This window comes from Dendrobates tinctorius, unplaced genomic scaffold (assembly GCF_039654945.1).
Source record: "Dendrobates tinctorius isolate UK_male_01 unplaced genomic scaffold, ASM3965494v1 ptg000349l, whole genome shotgun sequence".
NCBI lineage: Eukaryota > Metazoa > Chordata > Amphibia > Anura > Dendrobatidae > Dendrobates > Dendrobates tinctorius.
Genome location: NW_027362015.1, coordinates 1,156,909 through 1,172,625, shown reverse-complemented (window position 1 = coordinate 1,172,625; position 15,717 = coordinate 1,156,909). Strand labels below are relative to the sequence as shown.

General features: G+C 53.6%; 1 protein-coding gene across 4 annotated transcripts in view; it reads left to right on the top strand.

Moving 5' to 3' along the window:
• Nucleotides 1–15,717, top strand: part of MROH1 (maestro heat like repeat family member 1) — a 157,216-nt gene that overhangs the window by 57,099 nt on the left and 84,400 nt on the right. For 3 of the 4 annotated variants that reach the window (XM_073562390.1, XM_073562386.1, XM_073562387.1), the window contains exons 19-23: nucleotides 247–351; nucleotides 437–556; nucleotides 1,150–1,272; nucleotides 4,253–4,399; nucleotides 9,975–10,001. In XM_073562390.1, coding sequence (XP_073418491.1) covers nucleotides 247–351; nucleotides 437–556; nucleotides 1,150–1,272; nucleotides 4,253–4,399; nucleotides 9,975–10,001 — 522 coding nt within the window. The remainder of the gene's footprint in view (nucleotides 1–246; nucleotides 352–436; nucleotides 557–1,149; nucleotides 1,273–4,252; nucleotides 4,400–9,974; nucleotides 10,002–15,717) is intronic. The other variant, XM_073562389.1, reaches the window with a different exon arrangement.

The following is a 15,717-nucleotide window of genomic DNA, read 5'->3' as shown; positions in this document are numbered from 1 at the left end:
AGGGGTAGGGGCCGGAGGGCTTACTGGAGGGGTAGGGACCGGGGCCGGAGGGCTTACTGGAGGGTAGGGGCTGGAAGCCTTACTGGAGGGATCAGGCTGGGGATTCATGAAGGTTGGGGCAGAGATGTGGAGGGGTAGTGCACAATCCCTGTGCTGTGTGCGATTCTTCTTTTGTGCGGCTCCTGGTGGGCTCACTGCGGGCCTTCTAGCCTTGGGTGTCAGGTACATTTACTCTCTTTGGCGCAGCTTCTGGTGGGCTCACTGCAGGTCGTGTCTGATGACGTCTGGATCTTTCAGCTCTCGGAGGAGATGCGAAGACAACTCCCAGGGTATACCTCTGCTCTGGAGAAGGTGAGAGATGGCCGAGCTGAGGATGATGGTGGTTATGGCGCTCTGTGTCCAGTGGGGGGCGACATTCTCCACTTTCTCTTCCCAGAATTTCCTGTATAAATGCATTGGGAGCAGCCTGGGTGCTTGCACCAACCGGGAAATGGTGAGGAAAGAGCTGCAGGAGCTGCTAAATGGCACCCGTTACCAGCAGGAGGCGGAGAGAGAGGTATCATCGCCGCCCCTAGCGCCCTCTCTGCCGCCCCTAGCGCCCTCTCTAGCGCCCCGGCCCCTCTGCCGCCCCTCTCTGCCGCCCCTCGCGCCCCGGCCCCTCTCTGCCGCCCCTCGCGCCCCGGCCCCTCTCTGCCGCCCCTAGCGCCCCAGCCCCTCTCTGCCGCCCCTAGCGCTCTTGTACTTCTCTCATCCTGTTTGTGCAGCACTTACTGTAGTAGAGTTGGAAGTGTCGGATATCGCGTGGGGGTGTCTGCGCTGTGTCCTGACCGCCATCTTGCTTCTTAAAGGGTTAATATCTGCAGCCTCCTGGCTGTGTGTTGCGGCCTCTGCCTCCCTCTGTTAGTTCTTCCTGGCAGACAGTTTCCATCCTATAGATAAGAATAGACCTGCTGTGCTGCAACTACAACTCCCAGCATGTCAGGAAATATGCGGACTACTGGCGGAGGGGTGGCGAAATGTCCAGGCATGCTGGGCAGTGTAGTGCAGTGAGGATGTTGGGGTGCAATCTGCTGTGGAGGACGCACCGATCCTCTGTTCAGAACAGTGCCCCTTTGTCCACGCTCCACGGTAACGCTCCTCTGTGTGCAGGGTCTGGCGGTGGCGTTGGGCATCTGCTCTGCTCATCACTTGGACGATACTTTGGAGAAGATGTCAGAGTTCCTGAAATCCGACATCATGAAGAAAAACACCGGAATCTTCAACCTCTTCAAGGTGCGTAGAGCCGGCCGGTGGGGAGAGCACCAAGGCCCAAGGTATTGTGGGTGACAGAGCCAGTGCCTGCTAGTGTGCCGTGCCCCTATCTGACGTCGCCTAGTGTGGGGGTCCCCCCTTCATCCAGCGTCGCCTAGCGTGGGGTCCCCCCCTCCATCCTGTGTCGGCCAGTTTGCCCCTTCCAGCCCCCATACAATGCCACCTACCAGTGCCTGATTCTCCTCTCTCCACTCGACATTGGGTGCTGCACTGATTATGGGGCGCGTTGCCACGTGGTATTCCTGCAGGTGAGGGGTGCCCAGCGATCCCCTGGACCTGCGGCTCTGCTGTGGGGGGCACATTAGCGGGCTGTGCTCTCACTGGCGCTGCGGCCCCCTCACCATTACTAGTGACGCTTCATGCGGGGAATGTTAATTCGATCTTCAGCCCTCGCTGTAATGGACCTAGCAGACCCTGGATGACATGGCCGTCGCTTCCTCCCGGAGGAGACAACCTGCACCGGAGGCTGGGGGCGTGCGATCCTCTCACTGCACGTGTATACAGGAGTCTGCACATGACTGCCCTACAATCGGTGCCGGTCACCCTGTGTATGCCGTGCAGTACCCAGATCTGTGCAGTGTACTGGGTACGGAGGTCGCAGCCGAGAGGATCTGGAGCTCGGAGTGTTACACCCGGATTATAATCCTCAGCCCTGTAATATCCCGGGAATATCCGGAGCTCGGGGTGTTATACCCAGATTATAATCCTCAGCCCTGTAATATCCCGGGAATATCCAGAGCTCGGGGTGTTATACCCAGATTATAATCCTCAGCCCTGTAATATCCCGGGAATATCCGGAGCTCGGGGTGTTATACCCAGATTATAATCCTCAGCCCTGTAATATCCCGGGAATATCCGGAGCTCGGGGTGTTATACCCAGATTATAATCCTCAGCCCTGTAATATCCCGGGAATATCCGGAGCTCGGGGTGTTATACCCAGATTATAATCCTCAGCCCTGTAATATCCTGGGAATATCCGGAGCTCGGGGTGTTATACCCAGATTATAATCCTCAGCCCTGTAATATCCTGGGAATATCCGGAGCTCGGGGTGTTATACCCAGATTATAATCCTCAGCCCTGTAATATCCCGGGAATATCCGGAGCTCGGGGTGTTATACCCAGATTATAATCCTCAGCCCTGTAATATCCCGGGAATATCCGGAGCTCGGGGTGTTATACCCAGATTATAAACCTCAGCCCTGTAATATCCCGGGAATATCCGGAGCTCGGGGTGTTATATCTGGATTATAATCCTCAGCCCTTTAATATCCCGGGAATATCCGGAGCTCAGGGTGTTATACCCGAATTATAATCCCCAGCCCTGTAATATCCCGGGAATATCTGGAGCTCAGGGTGTTATACCCAGATTATAATCCTCAGCCCTGTAATATCCCGGGAATATCCGGAGCTCGGGGTGTTATACCCAGATTATAATCCTCAACCCTGTAATATCCCGGGAAAATCCGGAGCTCGGGGTGTTATACCCGAATTATAATCCCCGGCCCTTTAATATCCCGGGAATATTCGGAGCTCTGGGTGTTATACCTGGATTATAATCCTCGGCCCCTGTAATGACCCGTAAAATCTGAATTGCTGGGAATTGTAAGACCCCTGAGGTCCGGATCTTCCCAGGTTATTGCGGGGGCCGGGGATTGAGAGAACCCGAGGTCCGGATCTCCCCAGGTTATTGCGGGGGCTGAGGATTGTGAGAACCCGAGGTCCGGATCTCCCCAGGTTATTGAGGGGGGGGGGTTGGCGATTGTGAGAACCCGAGGTCCAGATCTCCCTGGGTTATTGCGGAGGGCTGGGGATTGTGAGAACCCGAGGTACCGGATCTCCCTGGGTTATTGCGGGGGGCTGGGGATTGTGAGAACCCGAGGTCCCGGATCTCCCTGGGTTATTGCGGAGGGCTGGGGATTGTGAGAACCCGAGGTCCCGGATCTCCCCGGGTTATTGCGGGGGGCTTGGAATTGTAAGACCCGAGGTCCGGATCTCCCTGGGTTATTGCGGGGGGACCGGGGATTGTGAGAAACCGAGGTCCGGATCTCTCCGGGTTATTGCAGGGGGCCGAGGATTGTGAGAACCCGAGGTCCGGATCTCCCCGGGTTATTGCGCGGGCCGGGGATTGTTAGAACCCGAGGTTCGGATCTCCCCGGGTTATTGCGGGGGCCGGGGATTGAGAGAACCCGAGGTCTGGATCTCTCCGTGTTATTGCGGGGGCCGGGGATTGAGAGAACCTGAGGTCTGGATCTCTCCGGGTTATTGCAGGGGGCCGGGGATTGTGAGAACCCGAGGTCCGGATCTCCCCGGGTTATTGCAGGGGGCCGGGGATTGTGAGAACCCGAGGTCTGGATCTCTCCGGGTTATTGCGGGGGCCGGGGATTGAGAGAACCCGAGGTCTGGATCTCTCCGGGTTATTGCGGGGGCCGGGGATTGAGAGAACCCGAGGTCTGGATCTCTCCGGGTTATTGCAGGGGGCCGGGGATTGAGAGAACCCGAGGTCTGGATCTCTCCGGGTTATTGCGGGGGCCGGGGATTGAGAGAACCCGAGGTCTGGATCTCTCCGGGTTATTGCGGGGGCCGGGGATTGTGAGAACCCGAGGTCTGGATCTCTCCGGGTTATTGCGGGGGCCAGGGATTGAGAGAACCCGAGGTCTGGATCTCTCCGGGTTATTGCGGGGGCCGGGGATTGTGAGAACCCGAGGTCTGGATCTCTCCGGGTTATTGCGGGGGCCGGGGATTGTGAGAACCCGAGGTCCGGATCTCTCCGGGTTATTGCGGGGGCCGGGGATTGTGAGAACCCGAGGTCCGGATCTCCCCGGGTTATTGCAGGGGGCCGGGGATTGAGAGAACCCGAGGTCTGGATCTCCCCGGGTTATTGCGGGGGCCCGGGATTGTAGTGCTGTGCATCGTGCTCATCGTCTTCGTGTCTCCTTCAGGATCGGGCGGATGGCGATCTGGAGAAGATTAAGAGCGCCCTCATCCTGGGCTACGGCCACGTGGCAGTTTACGCCCCCACAGAACTTGTGCTGCCACGGATTGAATCCGATATTCTTCGCAATGTCTTCCTTTACTTCCACACAAAGGTGAGATGTTGTGCTGCACTCCTGCCACTTTTGCTGCCTCCACGTCCTGCCCCCCAGCAAAAGGGAGACCTCGGCAGTATCCCCCTGACACGTTACCACCTCATCTGTGCTGTGCCCCCTACAGATATCACCACCTCTTCTGTGCTGTGCCCCCCCTACAGATATCACCACCTCTTCTGTGCTGTGCCCCCCCTACAGATATCACCACCTCTTCTGTGCTGTGCACCCCCTACAGATATCACCACCTCTTCTGTGCTGTGCCCCCCCCTACAGATATTACCACCTCTTCTGTGCTGTGCCCCCCCTACAGATATCACCACCTCTTCTGTGCTGTGCCCCCCCTACAGATATCACCACCTCTTCTGTGCTGTGCCCCCCCTACAGATATCACCACCTCTTCTGTGCTGTGCCCCCCCTACAGATATCACCACCTCTTCTGTGCTGTGCCCCCCCTACAGATATCACCACCTCTTCTGTGCTGTGCCCCCCTACAGATATCACCACCTCTTCTGTGCTGTGCCCCCCCTACAGATATCACCACCTCTTCTGTGCTGTGCCCCCCCTACAGATATCACCACCTCTTCTGTGCTGTGCCCCCCCTACAGATATCACCACCTCTTCTGTGCTGTGCACCCCCTACAGATATCACCACCTCTTCTGTGCTGTGCCCCCCCCTACAGATATCACCACCTCTTCTGTGCTGTGCCCCCCCTACAGATATCACCACCTCTTCTGTGCTGTGCCCCCCCTACAGATATCACCACCTCTTCTGTGCTGTGCCCCCCCTACAGATATCACCACCTCTTCTGTGCTGTGCCCCCCCTACAGATATCACCACCTCTTCTGTGCTGTGCCCCCCCTACAGATATCACCACCTCTTCTGTGCTGTGCCCCCCTACAGATATCACCACCTCTTCTGTGCTGTGCCCCCTACAGATATCACCACCTCTTCTGTGCTGTGCCCCCCTACAGATATCACCACCTCTTCTGTGCTGTGCCCCCTACAGATATCACCACCTCTTCTGTGCTGTGCACCCCCTACAGATATCACCACCTCTTCTGTGCTGTGCACCCCCTACAGATATCACCACCTCTTCTGTGCTTTGCCCCCCCCTACAGATATCACCACCTCTTCTGTGCTGTGCCCCCCCCTACAGATATCGCCACCTCTTCTGTGCTGTGCACCCCCTACAGATATCACCACCTCTTCTGTGCTGTGCACCCCCTACAGATATCACCACCTCTTCTGTGCTGTGCCCCCCCCCACAGATATCACCACCTCTTCTGTGCTGTGCCCCCCCCTACAGATATCACCACCTCTTCTGTGCTGTGCCCCCCCTACAGATATCACCACCTCTTCTGTGCTGTGCCCCCCTACAGATATCACCACCTCTTCTGTGCTGTGCCCCCCCCCCCTACAGATATCACCACCTCTTCTGTGCTGTGCCCCCCCTACAGATATCACCACCTCTTCTGTGCTGTGCCCCCCCTACAGATATCACCACCTCTTCTGTGCTGTGCCCCCCCTACAGATATCACCACCTCTTCTGTGCTGTGCCCCCCTACAGATATCACCACCTCTTCTGTGCTGTGCCCCCCCCCCTACAGATATCACCACCTCTTCTGTGCTGTGCCCCCTACAGATATCACCAAGTCTTCTGTGCTGTGCCCCCCCTACAGATATCACCACCTCTTCTGTGCTGTGCCCCCCCTACAGATATCACCACCTCTTCTGTGCTGTGCCCCCCTACAGATATCACCACCTCTTCTGTGCTGTGCCCCCCTACAGATATCACCACCTCTTCTGTGCTGTGCCCCCCCTACAGATATCACCACCTCTTCTGTGCTGTGCCCCCCCTACAGATATCACAACCTCTTCTGTGCTGTTCCCCCCTACAGATATCACCACCTCTTCTGTGCTGTGCCCCCCCCTACAGATATCACCACCTCTTCTGTGCTGTGCCCCCCCTACAGATATCACCACCTCTTCTGTGCTGTGCCCCCCCCTACAGATATCACCACCTCTTCTGTGCTGTGCCCCCCCCTACAGATATCACCACCTCTTCTGTGCTGTGCCCCCCTCCTACAGATATCACCACCTCTTCTGTGCTGTGCCCCCCCTACAGATATCACCACCTCTTCTGTGCTGTTCCCCCCCCTACAGATATCACCACCTCTTCTGTGCTGTTCCCCCCCCTACAGATATCACCACCTCTTCTGTGCTGTGCCCCCCCCTACAGATATCACCACCTCTTCTGTGCTGTGCCCCCCCTACAGATATCACCACCTCTTCTGTGCTGTGCCCCCCCCTACAGATATCACCACCTCTTCTGTGCTGTGCCCCCCCCTACAGATATCACCACCCTCTTCTGTGCTGTGCCCCCCCTACAGATATCATCACCACCTCTTCTGTGCTGTGCTCCCCCTACAGATATCATCACCACCTCTTCTGTGCTGTGCCCCCCCCCCTACAGATATCACCACCTCTTCTGTGCTGTGCCCCCCCTACAGATATCACCACCTCTTCTGTGCTGTGCCCCCCTACAGATATCACCAAGTCTTCTGTGCTGTGCCCCCCCTACAGATATCACCACCTCTTCTGTGCTGTGCCCCCCTACAGATATCACCACCTCTTCTGTGCTGTGCCCCCCCTACAGATATCACCACCTCTTCTGTGCTGTGCCCCCCCTACAGATATCACCACCTCTTCTGTGCTGTTCCCCCCCCTACAGATATCACCACCTCTTCTGTGCTGTGCCCCCCCTACAGATATCACCACCTCTTCTGTGCTGTGCCCCCCCTACAGATATCACCACCTCTTCTGTGCTGTGCCCCCCCTACAGATATCACCACCTCTTCTTCTGTGCTGTGCCCCCCCCTACAGATATCACCACCTCTTCTGTGCTGTTCCCCCCTACAGATATCACCATCTCTTCTGTGCTGTGCCCCCCCTACAGATATCACCACCTCTTCTGTGCTGTGCCCCCCCTACAGATATCACCACCTCTTCTGTGCTGTGCCCCCCCTACAGATATCACCACCTCTTCTGTGCTGTGCCCCCCCTACAGATATCACCACCTCTTCTTCTGTGCTGTGCCCCCCCCTACAGATATCACCACCTCTTCTTCTGTGCTGTGCCCCCCCCTACAGATATCACCACCTCTTCTTCTGTGCTGTGCCCCCCCTACAGATATCACCACCTCTTCTGTGCTGTGCCCCCCCTACAGATATCACCACCTCTTCTGTGCTGTGCCCCCCCTACAGATATCACCACCTCTTCTGTGCTGTGCCCCCCCCTACAGATATCACCACCTCTTCTGTGCTGTGCCCCCCCTACAGATATCACCACCTCTTCTGTGCTGTGCCCCCCCCTACAGATATCACCACCTCTTCTGTGCTGTGCCCCCCCCCTACAGATATCACCACCTCTTCTGTGCTGTGCCCCCCCTACAGATATCACCACCTCTTCTGTGCTGTGCCCCCCCCTACAGATATCACCACCTCTTCTGTGCTGTGCCCCCCCCTACAGATATCACCACCCTCTTCTGTGCTGTGCCCCCCCTACAGATATCATCACCACCTCTTCTGTGCTGTGCCCCCCCTACAGATATCATCACCACCTCTTCTGTGCTGTGCCCCCCCCCCTACAGATATCACCACCTCTTCTGTGCTGTGCCCCCCCTACAGATATCACCACCTCTTCTGTGCTGTGCCCCCCTACAGATATCACCAAGTCTTCTGTGCTGTGCCCCCCCTACAGATATCACCACCTCTTCTGTGCTGTGCCCCCCTACAGATATCACCACCTCTTCTGTGCTGTTCCCCCCCCTACAGATATCACCACCTCTTCTGTGCTGTGCCCCCCCTACAGATATCACCACCTCTTCTGTGCTGTGCCCCCCCCTACAGATATCACCACCTCTTCTGTGCTGTGCCCCCCCTACAGATATCACCACCTCTTCTGTGCTGTGCCCCCCCCTACAGATATCACCACCTCTTCTGTGCTGTGCCCCCCCTACAGATATCACCACCTCTTCTGTGCTGTGCCCCCCCCTACAGATATCACCACCTCTTCTGTGCTGTGCCCCCCCTACAGATATCACCACCTCTTCTGTGCTGTTCCCCCCCCCTACAGATATCACCACCTCTTCTGTGCTGTTCCCCCCCCTACAGATATCACCACCTCTTCTGTGCTGTGCCCCCCCTACAGATATCACCACCTCTTCTGTGCTGTGCCCCCCCTACAGATATCACCACCTCTTCTGTGCTGTGCCCCCCCTACAGATATCACCACCTCTTCTGTGCTGTGCCCCCCCCTACAGATATCACCACCTCTTCTGTGCTGTGCCCCCCCTACAGATATCACCACCTCTTCTGTGCTGTGCCCCCCCCTACAGATATCACCATCTCTTCTGTGCTGTGCCCCCCCTACAGATATCACCACCTCTTCTGTGCTGTGCCCCCCCCTACAGATATCACCACCTCTTCTGTGCTGTGCCCCCCCTACAGATATCACCACCTCTTCTGTGCTGTGCCCCCCCTACAGATATCACCACCTCTTCTGTGCTGTGCCCCCCCCTACAGATATCACCACCTCTTCTGTGCTGTGCCCCCCCCCTACAGATATCACCACCTCTTCTGTGCTGTGCCCCCTACAGATATCACCACCTCTTCTGTGCTGTGCCCCCCCCTCTACAGATATCACCACCTCTTCTGTGCTGTGCCCCCTCCTACAGATATCACCACCTCTTCTGTGTTGTGCCCCCTCCTACAGATATCACCACCTCTTCTGTGCTGTGCCCCCCCTACAGATATCACCACCTCTTCTGTGTTGTGCCCCCTCCTACAGATATCACCACCTCTTCTGTGCTGTGCCCCCCCTACAGATATCACCACCTCTTCTGTGCTGTGCCCCCCCTACAGATATCACCACCTCTTCTGTGCTGTGCCCCCCCCTACAGATATCACCACCTCTTCTGTGCTGTGCCCCCCCTACAGATATCACCACCTCTTCTGTGCTGTGCCCCCCCCTACAGATATCACCACCTCTTCCGTGCTGTGCCCCCCCCTACAGATATCACCACCTCTTCCGTGCTGTGCCCCCCCCTACAGATATCACCACCTCTTCTGTGCTGTGCCCCCCCCTACAGATATCACCACCTCTTCTGTGCTGTGCCCCCCCCTACAGATATCACCACCTCTTCTGTGCTGTGCCCCCCCCTACAGATATCACCACCTCTTCTGTGCTGTGCCCCCCCTACAGATATCACCACCTCTTCTGTGCTGTGCCCCCCCTACAGATATCACCACCTCTTCTGTGCTGTGCCCCCCCCTACAGATATCACCACCTCTTCTGTGCTGTGCCCCCCCACAGATATCACCACCTCTTCTGTACTGCGCTCCACCCCGCACCTGTCACTCAGGTGCCCAATTGATTCACTGCCCATCTGGTCTTCTCTTCCGGATCCTCGAACCTGCTCCCTGCCTCTCCTAGGTGCTGCCTGGGGTGGGCACAGATGGGTACTTGTTCCGTCAGACAGACCCTAACCTTCTGTTCTCCTAATTTACCTCTCAGGTTCTGGGGATAAAGGTAGAGCCCAAGGTAATGTGTGCCCTGCTCCTGCCCCTCCTCCTGCTCCTGCCTCTCCTCCTGCTCCTGAACTCTTTGCTCACATTCCTTGTAGACAGCAGTTTGGGTACATTGGGCCAGCTCCTCCAGAGCTGGGGGCACTGCAGACATCACTGCGAGCCCAGACTGGGTATAAATCCATGGAAAGGGCAGCTTCAGAGCAGAAACTATGCCGAAGCGCAGGCGGAAAGCTCCAGGTGGGCGGGTGGTGTGGGCGGAGCCTAGGTGGGGTTGTTTGTTGGTGGTATATGGAGTCCTGTTCGGCAGGTGAGGCCTAGGGCGGGGTATTGGTGGTAGGTGGAGCCCTGATTGCCGGGTTAGACCTAAAGTGAGGTATTGGTGGTTTAGATCTAGGCTGTGGTATTGGTTGTAGGCGGAGCCCTGATTGGTGGGTGTGGCCTAGGTTGGGATATTGGTGGTAGGGAGAGCCCTGATGATTGGTTGGTTAGATCTAGGCAGAGGTGTTGGTGGTAGGGGAAGCCCTAATTGTTGGGTTATACCTAGAGTGGGATATTGGTGGTAGGGAGAGCCCTGATGATTGGTTGGTTAGATCTAGGCAGAGGTATTGGTGGTAGGGGGAGCCCTAATTGCTGGGTTATACCTAGAGTGGGATATTGGTGGTAGGGAGAGCCCTGATGATTGGCGGGTGAGACCTAGGGCTGGGTATTGGTGGTACAGGGAGCCCTGATTAGTGGGTGAGCCTTAGGGTTTGGTATTGGTGGTATGGGTAGCCCTGATTGGTGGATGGGGTATTGATGGGGGAAGCCTAGGGGGTGGGGTATTGTTGATGACTGGTTCCATGGCTCAGGGTTACTGGCTATGTGCCGGCAGGGCTATGACTGGATACTAGAGGATTATTGGCCGGTGGTGGTTGGAGGTTGGAATATTTATGGCTGTGGGTCCTGGGCTCCCTGGTGGGTGGGGCCTGGGCTTCATGGTGGGTGGGGCCTTAGGCCGGTGTAGTCTGCAGATTTCCTTGTACTGGCTCATTGTGGTGGCGGTACATCGTGTTCTTACCTTAGCGCTAATCTTTATCACTAACGCTTTTATGCTACAAAAGTGTGTAACTAACATGGCAAGTGGGCGGGGCTTCATGAGAACATGGACTGCGAATTCTGAAGAGACTGCAGTGTATACAGGTGACGTATGATGATACGTAGAAGGTACCCAGAAAATCGACTGCCCTGAATTTCACACCGAGGGCATGGTCTATGTGCTCATTATAATTCACCCCAGACGCTGCATATCGGGGGGAAATGATGTAGTATTACACACCAGATGCCGTATGTCAAGGAGAACTCCGGGAGGTCTCACAGATCCCACCGCTGCCACTAGTTTGTCAGGAGATGACGCACTGCCGCCTCCAATCATCAGGTCAATCACCCGACTGACGAGTGATGGATGCGGCTGCTCCCACTACTAGGCCGGGTATTGTGGGCTCAGAGGGAGTGTATGGTATATACACCTCCGATTCTAAGACATGGAAATATATTCCACTGTATATATACAGTTAGGTCCATATATATTTGGACAGAGACAACATTTTTCTAATTTTGGTTCTAGACATTACCACAATGAGTTTTAAACAAAACAATTCAGCTGCAGTTGAAGTTCAGACTTTCAGCTTTCATGTGAGGGTCTCCACATTAACATTGGATGAAGGGTTTAGGAGTTTCAGCTCCTTAACATGGGCCACCCTGTTTTTATAGGGACCAAAAGTAATTGGACAGATTAAATAATTGTAAATAAAATGTTCTTTTCTAGTACTTGGCTGAAAACCCTTTGTTGGCAATGACTGCCTGAAGTCTTGAACTCATGGCCATCACCAGACGCTGCGTTTCCTCCTTTTTGATGCTCTGCCAGGCCTTCACTGCGGTGGTTTTCAGTTGCTGTTTGTTTGTCGGCCTTTCTGTCTGAAGTTTAGTCTTTAACAAGTGAAATGCATGCTCAATTGGGTTGAGATCAGGTGACTGACTTGGCCATTCCAGAATATTCCACTTCTTTGCTTTAATAAACTCCTGGTTTGCTTTGGCTTTATGTTTTGGGTCATTGTCCATCTGTAGTACGAATCGACGACCAATCAGTTTGGCCGCATTTGGCTGGATCTGAGCACACAGTATGGCTCTGAATACCTCAGAATTCATTCAGCTGCTTCTGTCCTGTGTCACATCATCAATAAACACTAGTGACCCAGTGCCACTGGCAGCCATGCATGCCCAAGCCATCACACTGCCTCCGCCGTGTCTTACAGATGATGTGGTATGCTTTGGGTCATGAGCTGTACCACGCCTTCGCCATACTTTTCTCTTTCCATCATTCTGGTAGAGGTTGATCTTGGTTTCATCTGTCCAAAGAATGTTCTTCCAGAACTGTGCTGGCTTTTTTAGATGTTTTTTAGCAAAGTCCAGTCTAGCCTTGTGATTCTTGATGCTTATGAGTGGCTTGCACCGTGCAGTGACCCCTCTGTATTTACTTTCCTGCAGTCTTCTCTTTATGGTAGATTTGGATATTGATACGTCTGCCTCCTGGAGAGTGTTGGTCACTTGGTTGGCTGTTGTGAAGGGGTTTCTCTTCACCATGAAGACTATTCTGCGATCATCCACCACTGTTGTCTTCCGTGGGCGCCCAGGTCTTTTTGCATTGATGAGTTCACCAGTGCTTTCTTTCTTTCTCAGGATGTACCAAACTGTAGATTTTGCCACTCCTAATGTTGTAGCAATTTCTCGGATGGTTTTTTTTCTGTTTTTGCAGCTTAAGGATGGCTTGTTTCACCTGCATGGAGAGCTCCTTTGACCGCATGATTCCTTCACAGCAAAACCTTCCGAATGCAAGCACCACACCTCAAATCAACTCCAGGCCTTTTATCTGCTTAATTGAGAATGACATAACGAAGGGATTGCCCACACCTGTCCATGAAAGAGCCTTGGAGTCAATTGTCCAATTACTTTTGGTCCCTTTAAAAACAGGGTGGCCCATGTTAAGGAGCTGAAACTCCTAAACCCTTCATCCAATGTTAATGTGGATACCCTCAAATGAAAGCTGAAAGTCTGAACTTCAACTGCATCTGAATTGTTTTGTTTAAAATTCATTGTGGTAATGTCTAGAACCAAAGTTATAAAAATGTTGTCTCTGTCCAAATATATATGGACCTAACTGTATACACCCCCGGTACAGTCACTGCTGACTTCACAATATCAAAAGGAACAACTTGCTTCCACTAGTTTGTCAGTAGATGACACATTGCCGCCTCCAATCATCAGGACAATTACACGACTGACGAGTGATGGATGCGGCTGCTCCGACTAATAGGCCGGGTGTTGGGGGACTCGCCGTGACGTATGATGTATTCCATACGCATAGAATATATAATATATACACACACCCCTGGTACGATCACTGCCAGCTCCACAATAACAAAAGTAACCACTAGCCACCACCGCCAGTCATGTATACAGGCTGATCGGACCCCGTTACAGGTAGTGTACGGCTTCAGGGTGCGGTTTACAGAACAAGAGGAACAGAGATATTATACTTTACATTTCATTCACGATAGGCAGTGTTTATAAAAATATACAAGGATGATACAAAGGAAACAAACAATACGATATTACACCCCGGATGATGTATATCGGGGGGATGCGATATAATATTACCTCCCAGATGTTGTATTTCGGGGTAGATGCGATATAATATTACCCCCAGGATGTTGTATTTCGGGGGGATGCGATATTACTCCCTGGATGTTGTACTTCAGGGGGATGTGATATTACTCCCTGGATGTTGTACTTCAGGGGGATGCGATATTACTCCCTGGATGTTGTATTTCGGGGGGATGCGATATTACCCCCATGATGTTGTATTTCGGGGGGATGTGATATTATCCCCTGGATGTTGTACTTCAGGGGGATGTGATATTACTCCCTGGATGTTGTATTTCGGGGGGATGTGATATTACCCCCCGGATGTTGTATTTCGGGGGGATGCGATATTACCCCCATGATGTTGTATTTCGGGGGGATGCGATATTACCCCCATGATGTATTTCGGGGGGATGTGATATTACCCCCATGATGTATTTCGGGGGGATGCGATATTACCCCCATGATGTATTTCGGCGGGATGCGATATTACCCCCATGATGTATTTCGGGGGGGATGCGATATTACCCCCATGATGTTGTATTTCGGGGGGATGCGATATTACCCCCAGATGTTGAACTTCAGGGGGATGCGATATTACCCCCTGGATGTTGTATTTCGGGGGGGATGCTATATTACCCCCTGGATGTTGTATTTCGGGGGGATGCGATATTACCCCGTGGATGTTGTACTTCGGGGGGATGCGATATTACCCCCATGATGTTGTATTTCGGGGGGATGTGATATTACTCCCTGAATGTTGTACTTCAGGGGGATGCAATATTACCCCCATGATGTTGTATTTCGGGGGGATGCGATATTACCCCCATGATGTTGTATTTCGGGGGGATGCGATATTACCCCCTGGATGTTGTATTTCGGGGGGGATGCGATATTATCCCCTGGATGTTGTATTTCGGGGGGATGTGATATTACCCCGTGGATGTAGTATTTCAGGGGGATGCGATATTACCCCCTGGGTGTTGTATTTCGGGGGGATGTGATATTACCCCCCGGATGTTGTATTTCGGGGGGATGTAATATATTATTCCCCGTATGTTGTATTTCGGAGGGTTGCGATATTACCCCCTGGAAGTATTTCGGGGGGATGTGATATTACCCCCCCGGATGTTGTATTTCGGGGGGATGCGATATTACCCCCTGGATGTTGTATTTCGGGGGGATGTAATATATTATTCCCCGTATGTTGTATTTCGGAGGGTTGCGATATTACTCCCTGGATGTGTTTCGGGGGGGATGCGATATTACCCCCAGATGTTGAACTTCAGGGGGATGCGATATTACTCCCTGGCTGTTGTATTTCGGGGGGATGCTATATTACCCCCTGGATGTTGTATTTCGGGGGGGATGCTATATTACCCCCTGGATGTTGTATTTCGGGGGGATGCTATATTACCCCCTGGATGTTGTATTTCGGGGGGATGTAATATATTATTCCCCGTATGTTGTATTTCGGAGGGTTGCGATATTACTCCCTGGATGTGTTTCGGGGGGGATGCGATATTACCCCCAGATGTTGAACTTCAGGGGGATGCGATATTACTCCCTGGATGTTGTATTTCGGGGGGGGATGCTATATTACCCCCTGGATGTTGTATTTCGGGGGGATGCTATATTACCCCCTGGATGTTGTATTTCGGGGGGGATGCTATATTACCCCCTGGATGTTGTATTTCGGGGGGATGCTATATTACCCCCTGGATGTTGTATTTCGGGGGGATGCGATATTATCCCCTGGATGTTGTATTTCGGGGGGGATGCTATATTACTCCCTGGATGTTGTATTTCGGGGGGGGGATGCTATATTACTCCCTGGATGTTGTATTTCGGGGGGGATGCTATATTACTCCCTGGATGTTGTATTTCGGGGGGGATGCGATATTACCCCCTGGATGTTGTATTTCGGGGGGGATGCTATATTACTCCCTGGATGTTGTATTTCGGAGGGTTGCGATATTACTCCCTGGATGTTGTATTTCGGGGGGATGCTATATTACCCCCAGATGTTGAACTTCAGGGGGATGCGATAT